Consider the following 21,144-nt stretch of genomic DNA (forward strand, 5'->3'; position numbering starts at 1 on the left):
TAATATGGCCAATCTATACTATGCTTCTACTACATTTTTTTTCTGATGGATGTGTTTCTGATTTGAGTTGGAAACAGAGACAGAAGATTTGGGTGAAAGTGTGAAACAAGCAAATGAGTTGATTTCAGAAGCTGACGGAAGCATTGACAACTTCAGAAGATTTCTGTGCGTGCTTGATTCACGATGCCCTTCAAGAATGATGGACATAGTGTTCTTGATTCCTTGAAGGAGAAACCTAGCCTTGTGGTTTTAGAAAATGTTACAAGGACAGAAGAATGGGGTGAACTGAGATCATCAGCTTTGTCTGGAATGGCAGAAGGTAGCAGAACATTGGTGACAACATGCTTTGAGAATGTGGCTTCCTATGCTAGCAACCGACCTTATCATCTTAGACTAAGAAACAAAGGAGAGAGTTTGAAGTTGTTCCACATGGTTTTATGACAGCCTAAATTAGATACATCTGTGGAAAAACTTTCAAGTTGTAGGCAGATGTGGGGGTTTGCCACTTGCAATCTTATCACTGCATTGTGTATCGTCCACAAATGCTTTGGGTTGAGTGAATGCTAAATGCACTTGAAAAAATCAATCAGGCTGGGAACCAAAAACCATGGTCGTACTCTTGGGATAGAAATTATGAAGAGCAGAGTAAAACCCTTTAGAGATTTCTATTTCACTTCTCACTCTTCCATCAAGATCTTGAAATCCCAGCAAGGAGAATACTCACTCTGTGGATTGCACAAGGATGGGTGGAAACACTTGAGGTCGCAGAGAAGTATCTGGAGGAATTGAGAGACCTCAACATGATTCAAGCAGTGGAACTAAAGTCCAAAGGAAAGATCAAGGCATGTTACCTGCCCAGTGTGCTGAGAGGACTCATTTGGCAAAAAAGTAATCAGTTTTTTAAGTACATATTTACAGAAGCATTTCACTTATCCTCTTGAACACCAAGATGCCATTCCTGGTCAAATTCTCAGTGTTAATGCAAATTTGGAAAATGTCTTAAGAAACATAGGAAATCCTGTATCATTTATGTTCTTTGACACCTGTGAGAAAAATTAACCAGGGACACATCATAGGAAACATCCTTACTGAAGGAATTTTGAAGAGGTTATACATCCTGTCACTTTTCTAATCAGGCAAAGCTAACACAAATACAAAATGAATTTAACCACTGCTATCCAAGTAGTTGCCCAAATGAGAGTCCAACTCTTCCTTTATAGCTTCGATTTTGGACTTTGAGATTCCTTAGACCATTTGGGAGGAATTATTTTGTATTCTTGGATTGGCTCCAACTCCTTGCTTTCATCTTCACCAAGAATGTCCTTAGAGAATGCATCTGGGTTGGCCTTGATGCAGCTCTGCAGAGCAACAAATGGATGTACACAGTCTGAACCCTACAAAATTGGAGCAATTTGCATATTTCAACCCTTGACGAGAATATAGAAATCCAAAACTTGAAAATAAAATATTTCAATTTGCCCATTTTGGCTGCCAGTTGTATAACATGGCATTATCAGTGACTAAGTAATAGAGACTTGCATCAGTTGCATGTTACCAATGCACTCTATTGATCATATCAACGTTAAAATAGTCTATGTTGCCAGGCTTTCAAGGGTGCAAGCAAGTTGCAACAAATAGCTTTAAAAAGAAATGCACATTGCAGTTCATGAATCTCACATCAAATTAGTCATGTGAAGAGGCTGATATATATGGGCTAGAGTAGCTACCAATTAACAGATAAATCAAGTAACCAACTCACATCACATTTGTATTGTAGCTACCTTTTGTGTCAGGAAACAAAGCCACGTTCTTAGACTCAAATTCCAATGTAATGAGAGAACTAAGTGTAAGAAATCAAAAAGCTTAAGTATCAAGATATACCTTTTCTTCAGCAGTACTCTTGAGAAAGCACAGGAATGCCTCTGAGAACTGAGACCCACAGGGACCGGTTCGCAAATCAGCAATGCAAGGGCACTCAAGGGCTTTCTGAGACATTGCCTCAACAGACTGAAAATTCCACAATTTTCAATTGTTTTCATTCATTCACTCAACTTGCCAAGTTGAAAGCAAGGGATCTAAGCAAAGCAATGCAAACCTCAGTGTTTTGGTTTCCATATTCTGCAGCTTCTGTAATGAACGAAGACAAGTAACAATTTACAACACAAGCTGAGATTTCAAATCAGTACAAACAAGTGAAGAGCGTGAGAAATCAAACATGAAAAAACAACCTGCGAGCGCGGATTCCAAGGAAATGGGATTAGAGGAATTGTTGGTTGTGGGCGTGGTGATGGTGGTTTGGGTCTCCGCCGCAGCTTCTGCGCTTTCAGCTTGACCCATTCTGAATTCGGATTTCTTATTCCTGAATTCTGATCCCTTTTGATTTCGTAGTACCTTCAAAATCAAAATCAAAATTCGAACTCTAATGCCAATTCAATTGTTATCTTCTCACAAGGGAAAGAATGTTTCCCTTCGATCATTCCCTAAAAAACCCCTAAACCTATTGGTTACGTTATTGTTACGTTTGAACCCTAATGTCAATTTTTCTTATCAACTTTTTTGTAAAAATAAATGAACTTAGCTATTACTAAACTATTGAGCTTTCCTGTTAAATGTTTTATTTGGTCAAATAAATCAAAAAAATAAGAAACTATCCATTTAACAGTACCTTCGATTTATATATTTTACTAAATACGTGATAAGTGATTGTACTTATTTTATTTAAGAAAATAAAAACACAATAAAATCTAATATATTATTAGTTTTTATAATTAAAAAATAATACACATTACAGTATGTCAAAATTAAACTTATATATAAAATGTCACACTGTTGATTACAGAACTCTTTTTTTTTTCGTAAGTTCAGCATTATAATTTTTAAACATATTTTTAAGAATTTAATCAAAATATATTGATAGGATAATTTCTTTTATAATATGATCAAATCATAAATTTTTTATGATAATTAATTTGAAAATAAGTTAACAATATATTAACTGAACATTAAAAACTATATCAACCAGGTATAATTTTAATTAATTAATCATGTAAAAATATTTATATTAACTATATTAAAAAATGAATTGTATTTAAAAAGCTTTTAATTTTTGAGATGAAGTTCATATGAAATTTGCTTAAAAATATAAAATAGGTTATGTATAATATATCTATTGTTAATATTTTTTTTATGATTACTTTATTTTGTTGATTTTTATCATTACTTTTGAAATTCTCTCTTCTTCTTTTTTTCCTTTGAGGTACACATATTTTAGGGTGAACAAATACCCCCTCCCACTTTGAACAACTTATAAGTAATATAATTTTTTAACCTTCGTTTTTATGATTTTGAACTCCCTCACTTTCAAATTTTAATTATATATATTAAAATTTTACACGATTGTCGGTTACACATTTTTCTCTAGGTATGATGATAATTATAAACTTTTAATTTAATTATTAAATTATTCCAACTCATCTAAGGTTATTTGTCTTATTGTAATGTTTTTTGAATGGATCCTTTATTTTAATTTAGAATGTTATTTATAACACGGCATCAGGTTCTTGTTATTTACGCCAAATCGTCTTTTTAGGGAAATAATTAATATTTTTTTGGGATAATAATCATTATTTTTCAGCTCCCAAAATATTCAGAGATAGCTGCGCGTATGATGAATTTAAATTTAATATTATTATTAAAATAAAAAATTATACTTGCTAAGTTCAACATTTCATACAGTTATTAAAATAATTAAATTTATTAAACAATATTTCAATTCAAGATCAGTCAATAATATAAAAATAATTACAGATAAAAGTGTATTAAAATCAATCTATTATTATTCTTATACAATTTGTAGAATAATAATCTTTTGATATCCTTATAAAATGAAAAGATATTAAGAGAATCCTTTTACATTATACTCACAAAACTTTCATTGATTTTTCTATAAATCATTGAATAACTTCTTTATCTTATTGTGACTTTTTAGTAGTAAAAATAAATCTAAATTAAATTTATAAATACAAAATATGCGCAAATATAACTATTCTTTCAACAATCATTCTATTATATACTGTAATAACACTATTATTAACAATCGCAAAATTATCATGTTCAATTTAAACAACCAGAACAAGAATTTTTGGGAGTTGGTCTCCAAATAAATCATGACGAAAAATAAAAGTTTTTATTAGCTTCATATTTTATTTAGTTTCAAGTTATATACCCGTCTCATTACTTAGGAAAAAATGATTAAGGAAAACAAACCCATTAACAACAAAATACAGCACAAAAAGTTGCAGAAGCCTTGCCAGATACAAACTTTTCAAGAATTTTAAATTAGTGAAATATAGTGTGCCGGCCAGAGTTTTGAAAGAACCTATCTGAATTCTCAACCAACATGGGAATTCTTCTATTCAAAATCCTAAACAGTAAGTAAATTTCAATGGCTAATATAATACAAAAGAACAAGTTAACCACCCAACATAAAGAAGAGACATAATCGTCTCCTAGTTGCCTATGCAAACTATATTAAACTTCAATAAAACATCACATCCTCCAAACGAACAGCACACAAAACAATTAGAAAATTCCCTCAATTGTCTCCACTAGGAAACATCACTACACCATGCTTTATTTTAAAATTACATGGGAAAAATTAATGAAAGTCTTTGGTTCTATCTTCCTCATGTTTGGTCAATGATCTAACACTATTACACTACTAAGCCCTTCAAACCCCTTTTCAACATATGTTCAATACCTCACACTTTCATTCCATCACAATGACCATGGAACCAAACCCATCATCAGATCACATTCTGGACTGGTTCGAAGGCTCTGTCCCTTTCTTTCCACCATTCTTGGATGATCCATATAACACTAGTGACATCCAAGTGTATCAGTTATGGGATCAGGACCAAGACATTAGCAACCACTACCAAATTGATACCAATATTGGTTCCCCTAATGCCACCAACATTACTACTGCTGCTAGTACTACAACTAGCATAACACCCCTTGAGCCTTATGATTCTAATAACCACCAACCACTTTCTGACTTGCCCAAGAAAAGAAATGCCACCGATGAATCAAGCCTCAAACCATCACAAAACCATAGGCACAAGAAAATCAAGAGTCATCCAATGAATGAAGCAAACAATGGAGATGCAGCTGTTCAAGGGGCAAGTACAACAGTTAAAAAATCTGGTGGGAACAAGAAGGGTGCAGCTAAGGCCAATGGAAATAATAGTAACAATGGAAACAACAAGGAAGGTAGGTGGGCAGAACAATTGCTCAACCCTTGTGCTGTTGCCATAACTGGTGGAAACTTGAACCGTGTGCAACACCTCTTATATGTTCTCCATGAGCTAGCATCACCTACTGGTGATGCCAACCACAGGCTTGCTGAACATGGTCTTAGAGCACTGACACATCATCTATCTTCTTCTACTTCATCTAAATCTTCATCTTCAGGGGCTTTAACTTTTGCATCAACTGAACCAAGGTTCTTCCAAAAGTCACTACTCAAGTTCTATGAGGTTAGTCCTTGGTTTTCCTTTCCCAACAACATAGCAAATGCTTCCATTCTTCAAGTTCTTGGTGAAGAGGCAAATAGTTCACGTACCCTTCACATCCTTGACATTGGTGTCTCTCATGGTGTGCAATGGCCAACTTTTCTAGAGGCCTTGAGCCGTCGACCGGGTGGACCTCCTCCGCTGGTTCGCCTCACCGTGGTTACTGCTTCCTCCACTGAAAATGACCCAAATATGGAGACTCCATTTTCAGTTGGTCCACCTGGTGATAACTTCTCTTCTAGACTCCTTGGTTTTGCTCAGTCCATGAACGTTAATTTGCAGATAAAGAGGCTTGATAATCATCCATTACAGACATTGAATGCTCAAATTATTGACACCTACCCTGATGAAATCTTTGTTGTTTGTGCACAGTTTAGGCTGCACCACTTGAATCATAACAGTCCTGATGAAAGAATTGAGTTTCTAAAGATGTTAAAGAACATGGAGCCCAAAGGGGTGATATTAAGTGACAACAACATGGATTGTTGCTGCAGTAGCTGTGGAAATTTTGCCACTGGGTTCTCTAAAAGAGTGGAGTACTTGTGGAGGTTTTTGGATTCAACCAGCTCTGCATTCAAGGGTCGTGAGAATGATGAAAGGAGGGTGATGGAAGGTGAGGCTGCAAAAGCATTGACATACCAGCGTGAGATGAATGAAGGGAAAGAAAAATGGTGTGAGAGAATGAAAGAAGCAGGGTTTGTAGGGGAAGTATTTGGAGAGGATGTGACGGATGGAGCTAGAGCATTGCTGAGGAAGTATGATAGTAGTTGGGAGATGAAAGTAGAAGATAACAATACTAGTGTGGGACTATGGTGGAAGGGGCAACCTGTTTCTTTCTGTTCTTTGTGGAAGCTGGATGAGAATGAGCATGGTAGGCCATTGACGGCTAGGCTGTAGGTGAATATGCTTATTGGCTATGGCGAAGTAGATTGCTGTGGGAGTTCTATACACAAGTTACAGGTGCCACCATGATGTACCATAACTTGGTAGTCAGTGCAAGTTGATATCCAACTAGTTCTAGTGAGGTAAAATGTAGCACACGTTTTCTGAGCTCGTAAAGTTCTTGCACTGCACTGCAAAATTTCTCCTCCATGTTTTACTTCTCTATGTCAAATTCTTAAATATACAACTTCTGTAAAATAAAGGAGGCTACAAATTATTTTGTGTGTGTGTTTTGTAATGATTGGTAACTGTTAAGAAGATAGCGCTGTTTCAAAGTTCAGCACCTGTTGTATTTCTGTTGCAAGTCTGAAGTTAGATCCTTCTCAGATCATAAGCCTATAAACCCAGCACTAAAAATAAAAATGCCCAGTACACTGCTCCATTTGCAATCCACATAGAAGCTACACATCATAATCCTCCGCTGTTCATGTACCAGCTTTGAATTAAACATTTTGTCAAAAATAAGATCTTGAACCTGAGTGTTTCCATACGGTAGAAGTACTTAAGCATCATAAAGAAAACAATTAATATAAATAATGAATAAAATTTCTAAAATAACTTAAAAATTAATTTATCATTTCAAATTATAAAATAATTAAATGCAGTATTTCAAAACTTTTAAAAAAAATAAAAGTACAAGTTATTTTTAATTTATATGAGAAATTTTATTATTTTTTATATTAATTGTTTCTTTTATAAGTATTTCTCTTACAGTTTATCCAAATAAGACTATTGCTTCAGAAAACCTGCTTAAATATTTTTTATTTTCATTTTGTATCTTTTATGTTTAACTTCAAACATATCATCTTATTTTTATTTGTTTTCTGATTTTCAGAGTTTGTATAACAAACGGTAAATAAAACTTTTTTACACTTTATTATACAATGATGTAAAATTAAAAAATGAAGCAAAAATAAAATGTCATTTTTACAATAGTTAAAAAATACATGTTTTTGAACCAGACATGTCCTATTATTCGTTAATAAAAAAGCTGAATCTCGCCAAACAAACCACAGGCTGGTTGCATGCCTGGGGATCCCCGTAAAGCATGTGTTTTTACAGTAGGATTTACAGGTGAACTCGTGAGATAACACGTATCTTTAAGCCGGGAGTAATACAAGATTTAAAGTCTAGAAGCATCATTACATACACAATCATTTCAGAGTTCGTTCAATAGGTGTTAGACGAAATAAAATATGTATGTACACTGCATTTGGGAAAGTTGAAAATCCTAAAATGTTCTCCAAAAAAGATCTGTTACAGTGAGAAGTGAGGTTACAAATTAACCTCGACCAACCTATTTAAGCCATATTCACATATTTTCCCCAGATAAAGTCGTGTTCACAGGAAATAAGAGAGGCAACTTTTCTCTAAAAATCCAGATCTATTCAAGAAAAAGCAATCATCTAACTCATCAGCATGCATAAAAGTTAACTGCCAAAGTGAACAGAACAACTAGCCTGTGCCTGTTCAAGATTCAAATATCCGCACTGAATCTCGAATCTCCTGACGACAAACAGGACACTTGGGTGCCACTTCACGTTCAACTGAAATGGCACAACCTTGGCAACACACAAGATGCCCACAGGGGATGAAAACAGAGCGCCTTCTCCTCATCAAGCATATAACACACAGTTGTCCATCTGGAACATCTTCAATTTCATCATCCATCTGAGGATCAACGTCACTGACCGCTTGCCTTTGTTGCTGGAGCTGCCTCTGTTGCTTCCACCGCCTCCACTTATTCCAGTTCCTGAAATCGGGCAAAATCTAATTGCCTTCAATGCAACTCTAATAACCCAAAATCATCAATAATAATAATACAAATCATTCCTACAATTCTGATTCTTATCAAAGTAGAGGGTATGCCAACTATATTATACAACTTCTCCATTCCACATTATCATCGCGACAAAGTTTACCGAACCAAGAAAATCCACTTCAATCACATTCACAACAAAATCTGAAGCCATTTAGTTACAATTAACAAAGTCCAAAAACATTCCATAAGCAATATGAATAAATGGACAGGTAAGTCAAACCAACATACCTCACAACTGCATAGCCAAGGATCCCAACTGACATTGAACCAAGAACAAGACCACCCCAAAACATTATTTTTGTTTTGAAGGAAAGATCTATTATCATCTGATCTTTATTCAAGTCAGACCTACAAAAGAGATGACAGTTGCCATAAGCACACTTCCACTGGCTGAATTACTTATTAATATTTATTAAGATATATGCACTCAAATATACAACTAGGATGGAAAAAAATTTCAGTAATTACCGATTATTCTTATTAGTGCAACATTGAAAACAACATTTTAGACTTGTGATAGTATCTTTCTTATCAAAAGCAATTTATACTTGACAAATGGCACATCTCTTTGTTGACAAGAAAATTAAAGTAAGTTTGATCAAAACCACACATTCATGGATATCGATTCATCATTCATGGTTGCCAGTGTAAATTAATTATTTAAAATAACAAAATAGCCCTAATCACTCTACTGGTAAATTGTCATTTCCCCAAGAATTTATCCTACTGGACCAGTGTTATGCTACCTTATAAGGAAATGATTCCTGCCATTATGCCAAATGAATGAGAATACCAAATAGCATTTTCAAGATCTACGATATAATAGTAAATTTCAATGAAAAGAAACTTACAAAAAATATGGTAGATCTTTGCATGACTTAATTTCAGTAATACCGTTTTTTAAACTGCAAAAGCCAACAGCAGTAATATCCTTCCCCAGTGGAAGAATTTTCTCTTCATCTAGTAGTCCAACCTGCAGAAACAAAACATTGTAAGTTAACATTTCACCAAATGTGATATACTTTGATCAACAATTGAACTTGAACATATAAGCATCAGGAATATTAACTCACCGGATATTCATGACCAAAAAGTGCTTGCAAGAAAGTATAAGGAGAAGCACTTATTGGTTGCAATTTATGATAGACTGTTGTCAGAGGTAATGGATGCCTTGAGCCATCCAAGTTGACAACAACATATTCAGTATTTGGCCGCCGTCCAACATCAACAAGAACAAAAGGCACCTACAACAAAAATATTATTAGAATATCTAGAAAATATTTACTATTATTACTGCATCTTAAAATATTTTTCAGTATCTTAGACGATCCTTTAGGAATGGTTTTCATATTTCATGATTAGTTTCCTTATCTTATTAAGGTTAGGAATCCAGTACTAGTATAAAGAGAAGAGAAAACAGGAGACACTCCACAATCCTTAGTAGCCAATAGCAGCAAATAGTGCCATTATCACAGTGTCATAGCTGCTAGCAGCTACAGGAAACTCAGTTGTATTTTGTGTCAAATGAATACCGGCAAAAATACAGCTGAATAGCAGCCGAATTGTTTGCATTGTGTTAACTGTCGTCAGTTTAGCAGCCACTCTGCAATCTGCTATGGTATTTTTGTAGTTTCCAGGCTATGCCACTAACCAGGAACTACTACTATGCTCTCAAATAACCATAACAAAGCAAGATATCTCTTAGTGATCAAGTAAAAAACACTAAGTACAAGCTTAAACAGGCAACTATCTACAAAAAAGATATCAAGTCCCTCTAAATTATTAATTATCTCATCTTCTAGCAATTGCAACTGAAAGCAAATCCTGTTCAACATGCTGGCTGTTTTTACTAACCTAGGTTGTAATAAGCTGAACCATATCCATGGTGCACAATTTTAAGCAGCAAGAGATTGCAAATTATTTATTATGAAAACCACTAAGTATGGATATAAAACAATCTACTAGGATATCTGAGAATGCCCCATATACACTGCATCTGCTAGGACAGAGACATCTTCTCTGCTGTTAAATATGGTGATTCTTTATACTATTCAATCATATAAAGCAGTCTCAAATTTAGTTGCATGGAATGCAAAAAAAAAAAACTGACAGAACAATATAAGAAATTTTTTATACATTTTGATTTATGAATCGCAATATGTAACATGTATTCATCACCTTTCTAAAGGATGTAGACTCTTGTTGTCTCCAAGATCTTGCAAATATGGCTCGAAGATCAGAAGTCCATCCAAATAAGCCCTTCCATTCATTGTATATACACTTCATTACAATCAACACAAAAACAGAATTAAATAATTTAGTCTTCTAATTCACAACTAAGTTGCATGAAATTTAAGTTGGAATTAAATTTAAATTCTCTAAGATAATGAAAAAAGGTTACACCTTTTAGACACATGCATGTATCTTATCACAATTTTAAATGTGGATTTTCTGATCAACAGTTAAAACTAAACTTTATCCTCTAAAATACACCCCACTCACTTTAAAGGAGCCAAATCCCAAGAGATTAGTGTCAGGATAAAATAAACCAGCTCAAAACTGCAAAGGTTCATTGCATTATCCCCAGTGAAAACCCATATCTATAAACATGGCAGGTAGTCAAATAATTATAGATCAACAGTGTATTTGGTTTTCTATTGGCACAAATTCTCAAGTATACAAATGGAAAAGCAATAGTCTGGTAAACTTATACTAGGCTCCTTCTATGCAAAAAACCAAAAACACACTTAAGTGAAAATGATTTTCAACCAAAGTTATGGAGCAAGGTGAAAATGAGTTCCATTTCATTTTCCACCTTCGCATATTTTCGTTTTGAAGGGATTTTCATTGCGAAATCTCCACCTTTTCAACTCCCACGTTAAAGCCATACAGACCCTAAGTTCATATTACACATTGATTAATGTTCCCAATAACTTAAATACATCCCAAAATTTCGAATAAAACCCTAAAAATGGTGGATTCTAAACAAGCAAGCAAAAGCCTCCCGTTTAACCGCACATTAATCTCAATAAATTCAACAATATGAAGGAAAACAATAAAAAATCATTTAAAACAAAAGAAAGAAAAGAAAAGAGGAATCACCGTTTGAGTTCGTTGAAGGACGACGCCTTTGTCACCGGACTCGCGAGAAACCAACACGCCAGGCCTCAAGGTTTTCCAGCTGCCGTCGACGGCGGATTTAGCGTCGACGGTGCCGCGGATAATAACGATTTTGCCATCGTCGGAGTTTCCGTCGGCGTCGGAGGTTGTCTCGGTGAGAAGGGATCGGAGGTCGGAGACGGAGAGGGAAGGAGCGTGGCGGAGCTTGCGGAGGGCGGCGGAGGAGGCGGTGAATTTGAGAAGAGAGCGAACGGCGACGTAGGCCAAGGCGAAGCCCAAAACGGCACCGTCGCAGGAAAGTGCGAGTTGGGAGAGAAGGGAAACTAGGGCTTGGTCCTGAGAGGACATTGATCGTTCATTCATTCACAACCATCATCACTATCTTTGCATTTCCACAACTTCGACGACGTGTAGGTCGTCGTTTAGTGTCTTCTAAGAAGTGTAAATCATAACAGGTGAATTTGTTTAAAGTCATTCCATACGGTAATTCTAAATTTATATTAAAATATTAAAAAATATTTTTTTTAAATATATCACTAATTTTATTATTAAAATTAATAATTATAATTATTTTACGTATATAAGAGTATAAAATATTTTTATTTTTATTTTTAAGAACATCGTAAAATTTACTTTTATTTAATTTCAAATTCAATTTGAATAACATGATAATGAAATTTTAGTTTAAATTTAGTGAAAATAAATATAACTCAGTTCATTTGAGTTAGTTATATATTATGTCCAAACAAAATTAGATCATTGGTCAACCAGAAAATTGGTGAAGTAATGAGATTTTCAGTTTGTAAAACTCAAAAATTCAATAATTTTTGTTGTTTTTTTTTTTTACAAAACTTTCCTAGGCATGTTTTAAGAGCAATGATTAGTATTTGTTTTATTTAATATCTGAAGTAATTGTATTTACTTTTTAAAAAATAAATATTAATTATACTCAAAATGTGAATTAATTAGTAAAAAATTATTCCAATTTAATTCGAGATCGACAGAAAAGTTTGTGTTCATAATTGTCTATTCTAATTCAAACATGGTAGTATTTTGACTCAAAAGAAAATGTTAATTATTTTTTATCTTAAAAGTTATAAATAAAATTATAAAAAGTTTATATATATATACTAGTAACAAGTTTTGTTTCTCAAATTCTTTATTTCATTTTATCTTAAAATACAAAATTATGCAATTTGTATCATTTTAAGAATTCAATTTGATATTTAAAGTTTCCCATTCAATTTGGAGCAATTAATGAAAAGAAAACACACGAAAAAAGGTCATGCAGGAAAATTTGCTCAACTTACCGTTTTTCCCGGGTGTGACGAGCATTTTGTCCTTTAGCTGTTCTTTTTTTTTTTCCTTAGATTAATAATGGGAGCGGTTTGATTAAGCTTGATTCAATGATAAATAGAGTTATCTTATTCATATAATAACTTTATATAATATTTTTTCATATACTTTTTCAACGCACTAACTAATTGGACTCGGACTCTTTTTATTTCTGTTTCTTTTTCTTCAAAATTTTTGTATGAACACAATTTCTCATAAATAAATAACTGGTGTTTCTCTTTCTGACAACACTCTCAAAAAGTAACGGAAATTATTGCTGTTAATCAAAGGATTACAGCTACTCGCCAAGCAAAAAATCATTGCTTACAGCTATAGTTGCTGAATGCAATCACAGTATGAACACACCAAAAAGCAAGGAAATATACCTTGCTTCCATGCCACTGAATCTCCTTTCTCTACCACCCTTTACATCATTTCACTCCTTTCTTTAATCCTCTTCACTTTTTGGTCGGTTTATTGTCATCCAATCCCATGTAGATTCCTTAGCCCAATACCCATTACCCGTCTTTTCCATCCCACTATAAATCATTGTCGAAAGTTCAAATTTTGATCATCAAGTTGGGATTTTACTTCACCTCCAAGCCAATCATGGCCACCCCCCCATATGCTTCCTCATGTCATAGCTCCTCTTCACAAAGATCACTGGCCATGGTGTTGGCTCTAGCCTCAGCAGTGGTGTTATCTCCCTTGTATGTTAATTCAAAGAGTGATAGGAGGTGGTACTATGAATCAAAATGGAGTTCTGGTTTTGTTCTACCTATGGTTCTTGTTGGACTTGTAATTGCCATAAGAACCACCTCTTCTTCGTCCACGTCATCTCCTAGAGCTTCATTGCTACCATCTCCTGAGCCTTCGTGGGTACTCAGAATTGGAAGCTCTTCTTGGGGACTAGCGGGAGTTTTGGTTATGCTCATGCTTGTTCTTTATTGGCAAGCCTCGGTTCAAGATTTCTTTTGGAGATGAGGACTCTTCTTTTGGTTTCTATTTGTTGCATTTATGTACTATATAGTATTTATTTTAATGTAATAATATAAGAGAAAATGAGAGTTGTGCTTGACAATTTTCAATTTTGATACCTCAAGCTTTTTGGCAAGTCTCTCAAATTTAAGCTCAATTCTACTACTTACACTTAACACGGCAATCCACGCAATTAAGAAGCAACTTGGTCTCAATCATTGACATTGTTTATTCACATCACACAGCTTTTAAATCCATGGCCCATATCTTAGAAATTGAATAATCTGGGCCAACTCATTGCAAGTGAAAATAAATGCACGTTTGTGTGGAGGACAATGAACCTCGCGATATAGACAAAGTTTCTAGAGTTTTGGAATCGCTATCTAATTATGTGTTTAAGAATTCGTTGTGTATTCAAAGCATAAGGGCAAGTGTACAATAACGGTCACTATATTAAGCGTTTTATTCAATGCAAGGTTAATTGCAGCTTCTCCTAACCACCCCCTTGAGAAGTGTTTACCATTATTTATTAATAATTTTGTTCTTGTCAGTAATGTTGAATTATGCTTCATGGCAAAACAAGAAAATTTTGTAATTGTAGTCCATCATTGTTGAATATTTGTTGTCGGTTGTTTTTTCTGAATAAAATGTAAAAGAAAAAAGAAAAAAAACATACAGCATTTGCAACCAAACACCAAACGCTGTTGGGATTGTATACTGGTGACAAGAATCTATAAACTTGTGTATATATTATTTAGATTACAGTACTTAATCGTGTGTTCAATTGGTTCTTAATAAGGTAGATATATGCAAGCTGGCTCGGACCGTAATGCATAAATGGGTAAGCTTGCAGATTGGCCACCCACAAGTTATTTGCGGATTTTTTTACCTTTTAGAATGCAAACACTATCACTTCACACTAATAACTTAGAAATGAAAGCTAACAGAGTATATATATTATGAACAAAGTTCAAATTTTACATTTGGTGAATTCTCACATCCCCTCTCCAATGACCCAAACAATGCAAACACTAAAAGAAATATAAAAGAAAGGTTCATAAATATTCAAAATTCATTTCTATAAATTATAAATTTCATTTTCTAGTAAGTCATACAATACACAAAAAATCTAAATCATGCAATTATACAAATGTTTCAAATAGAAGTTTAAATACTTCAGATTCAGTTATTGAAATATACTTGTGTGCTTAATGGAGTTGAACCCTTAGTCCAGTAGCAATAAAATTATTTTAAAAAATAAAAAATGTTTAAGAACAGTAAACCCAAGAATCATAACTCATTTGAATTGTAGATAAATCAAATCATGCCTGTGACCATAAATTTATAACGATTTGACGGATTTCTTAAGTGTTTAGTTTACTTATGACCAAAGCATGAGTTCAGTTGATTGATACATTTCAGAAAGCACCACACGAATATGTTTTTCTTATTGACAAAAATGTGTGCTAAAAAAAGAAAAGATTTATTTTGATCACGAATCAATTTGATTTTTATTTCTATTTTTTGTGAATAGTAGGAGGTTCTTTAATTTTCTTGGTATATTATTTGTATATGCTCAATTGATCTCCTAATAATAATCTATGAATTTTGTTATCATTTAGAATTGGATGATTCAGTAAGAGCATGTATGGTCATAACACGTGCGAATTGCGAGCAATAATTCTGAAACGACTCATGTTAGAAATAGTGAGACTCAGAATATGTGTACGTTTTAAATTCCTAACACAAGTGTCACCTCAGCTAGATGCCTCGCAAGTTCTGAATTCAAGTTTGAGTAGTTCTACGGAGATGAATTTTTACAACACCGTTTCTTCGTTAAAGGATTCAGTTCAATGTGTGTAAAGAAAATTTGTAGGGGTGTATAATTGCAATTGTAACTGGTCAAATTTGCATTTAATACGAAAGAATTTTATTAAAGTAGTAAGACTGTTTTACTTATGCGATTGCAACTTGTCTTAACATTCCATTACGCAAGAACAACCACAACTGTAGCTGCCGCTCTATGTACGCTACCTACGACGTGCTTAGTAGTATAATTTCACTTGTTCGTTACGAAGTAGAAAGGATGGAATAATGATATAAAATTCGGGGATTGACGCCTTCTGGATTACCACGTGTGAGGAATTGGGTACGCATCTATATGAGATTTAGCTCTTCTAGATGAAGAACTACACTTAATAGTTGTATTCAAAATTCGATAAATGAAATTACGCTAAAACTGTATGCATGACAAACTTAACTTTTCAATTAATAATATTAACTCTATACATTAAATTGCACTCCTAATTTTAGAAAGACATTCTCAACTCCATGCAAATAAGGCTCTTTAACCCCTCTGGAATGATCCCACAAATAACATAAAACTATTTAATGAATGCAAGATTTACAGAATAAAAGTTGAACTCGAGAATCCAAATTGTATGTAATTAATTTATGAGGAGCATTGGACGAGCTACATAAATCAAATCATTGAGCACATAATTGAATCGAGTTAGCAAGTTCACAGTAGTAATATATAGTTGTTCTGTACAAATATATGTATATACATTACTATCACTAAATAATACTAAGTTGGAATATATGTGTGAAAGCCAAGCAAGGGTCAACTTCTTGAGCCAACCATGGTGCTTGCAGCATTTCCTGTGCTTGACACGGTTAGCCCTCGATCATACATACGCTGGATTTCTTCCCTATATTCTGTGAGAGACTTGTCAGGTATGGCTGGTGTGAGTTCAACCACATCACCCATCTTCAACTTGCAATTAGGATCACTTACAGGCTTATGATTCAGCCTTGGCCTCAACTCTTCCTTCAGAGGGAACCTATATGTTGTCAACCTACAGCTTGCTCTTCCAGCCCTTTCCATCAAATCCATGACTGTTGAGTTTGCACTAAATTCTTGGACAGACATCTGCACATACATTCAAATACAAGCTCGGTTAATACAGGCATTGGAATGTGTGATATGATGCTAATGACACTACTAGATCATTACATGCCACAATCATTTTAAAGTATGTTAAATAACACCACTTGAATATAGTACTTGCTGAAGTTTTAAGACTTAAACCATGGATTGACGACCTGAAAATGTGCAATTAAATGATACATGAATTACTAGCACAAACCTTATCATTCTCAATCATGATGACAAAGACGGGCCCATCGTGACCACAATCAGGCTTATAAGAATATGGGCAATCATCGGCATGGGAAGGGAACTTGCATGGGGGCTTGACTGAATCAGCATATCCAACAGATGAACAATCTCTACTCATTGTTTCACACTGCCAGGTGACAACCCATCGAGCCCACTCAACCATCTGAAGCACAAATGATGAATGCTGACAATCATCTTCCTTGTATCTCCAATGAGCAGCAAATCCAAATTCTGCTTGTAAATGCATATCCTTTGTTCGAATTTGTACTTCAAGGGGAACCTTGCCTTCACCCATCACCACAGTATGCAGAGATTGATAACTGTTAATTACAAAATCAAATTCAGATGATATAGAGACGGTAACTTAAAAAGGGTAAACAATTGCTACCGAGCCACAACATACCCATTGAACTTGGGTCGACATATGTAATCTTTCAGCTTTCCAGGTACCTCAGACCACAACCGATGAACAACTGTTAAGGCTTTATAACAGTCTTCTTCGTCATCAACAATCAAGCGCAGCCCATAAATGTCATGGATATCATCTATGGTTAGTTTCTTCCTACAAAAAAGCACAGAAATGAACAATTGAGAAACTGAAGCATACAAACAGTTCAGTACAGTTCAGCATGTCAGATAAAAATGATGCTATGCTTTTTCATTAGTAGTTTTAATCCAGTTTGTTTCATTATTAGTTTCGGTATCACCATATATATAGCCACGAAATTGTCCCATACTACTCTCATCTAAACACCTCAAACATAAATTCTGATGTTTACACATGTTTAAGCAGTAACAGCAACTTTCTTTAATCAGACACCCAATTTTGTGTAATAATACTCTTCAAACAACTGATCCATCCCTTCATACAAAGGACATTTCTAGTACTATATTTTCATTTAAAAATAAATAAATGGAAGATAACAAACAGCAGTTTGAAAATACAGCAACTAGATTTAAAAAAAAGGAGGAAAGGTATGGCATACTTTAACATCTTGCAATATATGCTATACAAGCTTTTATGCCGACCAGAAATGACATGATAAGATATGCCTTCATCTTTAAGTGCTTGCTCCAATCTCTCTATTGCAGAAGTAATCATTGCATCATCATACGATTCCACAAGCTTTGATGAAAGCTCCTCATGCTGGCCTGGGTTGAGATGCTTAAAACACAAATTCTCTAATTGTTCCTTCCAACTAGAAATTCCTAAGCGATTGGCCAAAGGTGCAAATATCTCCAGAGTCTCCTTTGCAAACCTCTGTTGCTTGGCCACTGGCAATGCTTCTAGTGTCATCATATTATGTAGCCGATCCGCAAGTTTAATGAGGACGGCTCTTGCATCTGTCATGGCAAGGAACATGGTATGCAAGCGGTCTGCTTCAACTGACTTGCTAGCTGTATTGTTTTCTCGGGCCAGCTTGCTTAAGTGACTCAGCTTAGAAACCTAAAATGCCATAACAACTAATTAGAATCTTGAAGGCCAAAACTATGAAGAAAATTCAGAAATGCCTCTACGAAGACACCAATTACTATAAAAATGCAAATCCCAAAAAGTATTAAAAATTAAATAAAAATCAAATTTCAGAAACCAAAGCACAACAGACAATAAAGCGTTAAAGCAATTATAAAAAGCTATGTAAATAAAAAACCACTGCACAAACTTATAGGATTTGAATTGTTATTACTTCTATATGTTAATAAATACAAACATCAAGTTTGTAGGCCTCAATACAGAAAAACTGTACTCAATTTACAGACAAGACAACAATTTCCAGAAACCCCTCAATGACCGCAAGGAAGACGGAAAGAAAGCTGACAATAGATGCACAGCCTACAGCTCCAGAAAGCTAGTTCTCACAAAATCACAATAAATCATTCATGGTCTGAGACCACTATGGTGAGTTGAACACAACTAGCCTCAATCCAAACTATTTAGTACATCATTCAACACCACACACATGCACACACAACTATAAGGTCAATGTCTGTTAAATTTTAATAAAGTTCCAGCACTCAAAATACAAACAGCCATTGCCACTAACGCTAGATCTGAAGTCCAAAATCAGTTATAACTTCAATATTGAGGGTTAATTCAAATGCTAATAATGAAATGTAGATTACAACCATCAATTCCACCATCTTAATACACGTGCATTTATTAATTCACAACAACAGACATGTTCCTCACCCCTTCAACCAAGTCAGCAACTCCAGCGCCAAACATCCCAAATATATAATCATAAGTCAGAAAAGCATCATCAAGCGTGTCATGCAAAAGCCCCGCAGCCACAACAGTGGAATTGGCACCTATCAAAGCCAGTAACACAGCAGTTTCCAGACAATGCTGCAAATAGGGATCCCCACTAGCTCGCATCTTCAACGACAAAAATCATCAAACATCAAAAACACAAATCAAACATTTCAATCCCAAAAACACAAACACATAATAGAATTCTATTTACCTGCCCTCTATGTGCTTTCTCAGCTTCACAAAAGGCCTTAATAACAAACTCTTCACAGAAGATCTTGTGCCTCAACTGAGCCCCCAAAAGCAACTTCTTAGCATAGGGCTCAAATCCACCCTCCACAAAAGCATCCTCCAAATTGAAAGTCAACTCATCAACCAAAGCAGAAGAATCACCAGCGTCTAAATCACCCCCACGAACACTGAAACTTGGAGAATCATAATCCAAACAAGAAGACCCCAACGCATTCCTCACAAACCCGTCAAACAACCCACACGTGCCGCCCCTTTCACACCTGATCCTCACAGGTGTTGAACTCCTCGTGCTGCTACACGAAACAGGACCATGAAACACCGACACGGGACTCTGATCCCTCTTCCATGAAGACCCACCGAACTTGCTCGGCGAGTACGAAAAGGAACTACTCAGTTCCTTCAACTCGTCTTCCTCGCCGGCGCCGGAAAAACTCGACGACAACGGAGCGTGCTTCACCGCCGGCGCCGGAGAGGAAAATAGGCACGAAAGACCACCCATCACCGGCTTCTGCGACGTCGACGTTGTCGTTGCGGTCGCCGACGACGAAGATCGGGACCCCAATTCGAAGTCGTAGGAAGCGTGAGCATTTATCTGGCAAGGGTACGGCGTGGAACACACACTGCTCGGTGGACTCGCGTATAAAGCTATAGTAGAAACCGCCATGAAACAAAGGTTCAGTGTTTCTTCCTCCTCCTCCTCCTTCTCTTTCAAAGGTTACAATTAGGGTTTTCAACCCCAAACTGGAAGTAACAATTTTTTTTTTACACCCTTTTAAAAATTTAAGGAAAAAAAATACCCAACAATTAGATTTGATTCTTCTGCAGAAGAAACCTATGCAAACCCCCCAATGATTATGAGTGAGCAAACTACTGTTATGGTGGCTCCCAATTTCAGAAGAGAAAGCGAGTCAAACAGAGGAAAAGTATTTCCCTATGTCTATACAGAGAAAAATAAATGGAAATTGTTTGAATAATTAAAACAAATTGAAATATTGAAATGGGTGCAGCGTATGTACAGTTTTTTTATAATATATAGAGATGAAAAGGATTTGGGGGTGAAGAAAAAACCCTAAATAGAGAAGAATTTACAAATGGGGGACCCTGGAATTGAAGGTAAGAGAGTCAAATACGCTTGGAAATGGAAACAGGAGAGAGAGAGGGTTTCGTTCGTGGTAGATTTCCGCAGAATCTGTCTTCTGTGTTGTGCATGTGAAGAGGTGTGTGGAATGGCTAGGAAATGGGGAGGGTGCAATGACGGTTGTGTCCTTGGGATATTATGGGAATGGCATGGGTGGTTAATGATGATTTAAGATAAGTTTGTTTATGTTTAATGTTGTCATGGATTTGGTTGATTAAGGTGCCCAAAGTAGGGAGAGATAGGGTATGGTGGTGTTGTTTTGTTGCACAGCACAGATATTTATTTTTCTCCCCAATTTAGCGTTGTTGCTGCCCCCATTGAATCTGGACGTTTCTGTGTTTCAGTGCAATTAAAGCCACAAATAGGGTATAAAACCAAATAAGTTGCACGACTACTAATTAAAACTAATATCTCTGTTCTTTAAAACTGTATTTTATAATAAGTAATAGTAAGTGTTTCAGAGTATTAATTAAGATATTTTTTAAATTTATTAATATATTTTTATCATTGTTTTAAAATATATTTAACACTTTTTTAACCAATAACAATAAC

The 21,144-nt window shown here is 35.0% G+C and overlaps 5 protein-coding genes across 9 annotated transcripts; 2 read left to right on the forward strand and 3 right to left on the reverse strand.

Moving 5' to 3' along the window:
• Nucleotides 1-1,010: 1,010 nt before the first annotated feature.
• Nucleotides 1,011-12,412, reverse strand: LOC113849310 (mitochondrial intermembrane space import and assembly protein 40 homolog). Of its 3 annotated transcripts, none has more exons than XM_027479130.1 (5): nt 12,407-12,412; nt 2,229-2,417; nt 2,096-2,127; nt 1,882-2,007; nt 1,011-1,394 (listed from the first exon to the last, which is right to left on the reverse strand). In XM_027479130.1, the coding sequence occupies exons 2-5, from the start codon at nt 2,335-2,337 to the stop codon at nt 1,215-1,217; spliced, it is 447 nt and encodes a 148-aa protein (XP_027334931.1). In that variant the 5' UTR covers nt 2,338-2,417; nt 12,407-12,412; the 3' UTR covers nt 1,011-1,214. The 3 variants fall into 3 exon arrangements, with proteins under 3 accessions (XP_027334931.1, XP_027334933.1, XP_027334932.1); XM_027479132.1 differs by lacking the exon at nt 12,407-12,412 and adding an exon at nt 2,586-2,604 and having other exon boundaries at nt 2,229-2,391; XM_027479131.1 differs by lacking the exon at nt 12,407-12,412 and adding an exon at nt 2,553-2,593 and having other exon boundaries at nt 2,229-2,391.
• LOC113851044 (nodulation-signaling pathway 1 protein) lies at nt 4,782-6,470 on the forward strand. The gene has a single exon (XM_027481533.1). It carries the CDS (start codon nt 4,782-4,784, stop codon nt 6,468-6,470), a length of 1,689 nt encoding a protein of 562 aa, XP_027337334.1.
• LOC113849309 (E3 ubiquitin-protein ligase SPL2) lies at nt 7,568-11,888 on the reverse strand. Of its 2 annotated transcripts, XM_027479128.1 has the most exons (6): nt 11,440-11,884; nt 10,516-10,617; nt 9,411-9,581; nt 9,189-9,310; nt 8,566-8,685; nt 7,573-8,268 (listed from the first exon to the last, which is right to left on the reverse strand). In XM_027479128.1, exons 1-6 carry the CDS (start codon nt 11,818-11,820, stop codon nt 7,986-7,988), a joined length of 1,179 nt encoding a protein of 392 aa, XP_027334929.1. In that variant the 5' UTR covers nt 11,821-11,884; the 3' UTR covers nt 7,573-7,985. The 2 variants fall into 2 exon arrangements, with proteins under 2 accessions (XP_027334930.1, XP_027334929.1); XM_027479129.1 differs by lacking the exon at nt 8,566-8,685 and having other exon boundaries at nt 7,568-8,268; nt 11,440-11,888.
• A 682-nt stretch (nt 12,413-13,094) lies between the features above and the next one.
• Nucleotides 13,095-13,899, forward strand: LOC113851397. Its single transcript, XM_027481863.1, has one exon. It carries the CDS (start codon nt 13,402-13,404, stop codon nt 13,774-13,776), a length of 375 nt encoding a protein of 124 aa, XP_027337664.1. The 5' UTR covers nt 13,095-13,401; the 3' UTR covers nt 13,777-13,899.
• Nucleotides 13,900-15,374: 1,475 nt separating this feature from the next.
• LOC113848871 (probable GTP diphosphokinase RSH2, chloroplastic) lies at nt 15,375-20,860 on the reverse strand. 2 transcript variants are annotated; one of them, XM_027478245.1, is made up of 6 exons: nt 19,417-20,860; nt 19,143-19,328; nt 17,938-18,398; nt 17,355-17,513; nt 16,920-17,271; nt 15,375-16,702 (listed from the first exon to the last, which is right to left on the reverse strand). In XM_027478245.1, the coding sequence occupies exons 1-6, from the start codon at nt 20,116-20,118 to the stop codon at nt 16,394-16,396; spliced, it is 2,169 nt and encodes a 722-aa protein (XP_027334046.1). In that variant the 5' UTR covers nt 20,119-20,860; the 3' UTR covers nt 15,375-16,393. The 2 variants fall into 2 exon arrangements, with proteins under 2 accessions (XP_027334046.1, XP_027334047.1); XM_027478246.1 differs by lacking the exon at nt 19,143-19,328 and having other exon boundaries at nt 16,184-16,702; nt 19,417-20,815.
• Between the last annotated feature and the right edge of the window lie 284 nt (nt 20,861-21,144).

This window comes from Abrus precatorius, unplaced genomic scaffold, assembly GCF_003935025.1.
Source record: "Abrus precatorius isolate BTA unplaced genomic scaffold, Abrus_2018 Scaffold9, whole genome shotgun sequence".
NCBI lineage: Eukaryota > Viridiplantae > Streptophyta > Magnoliopsida > Fabales > Fabaceae > Abrus > Abrus precatorius.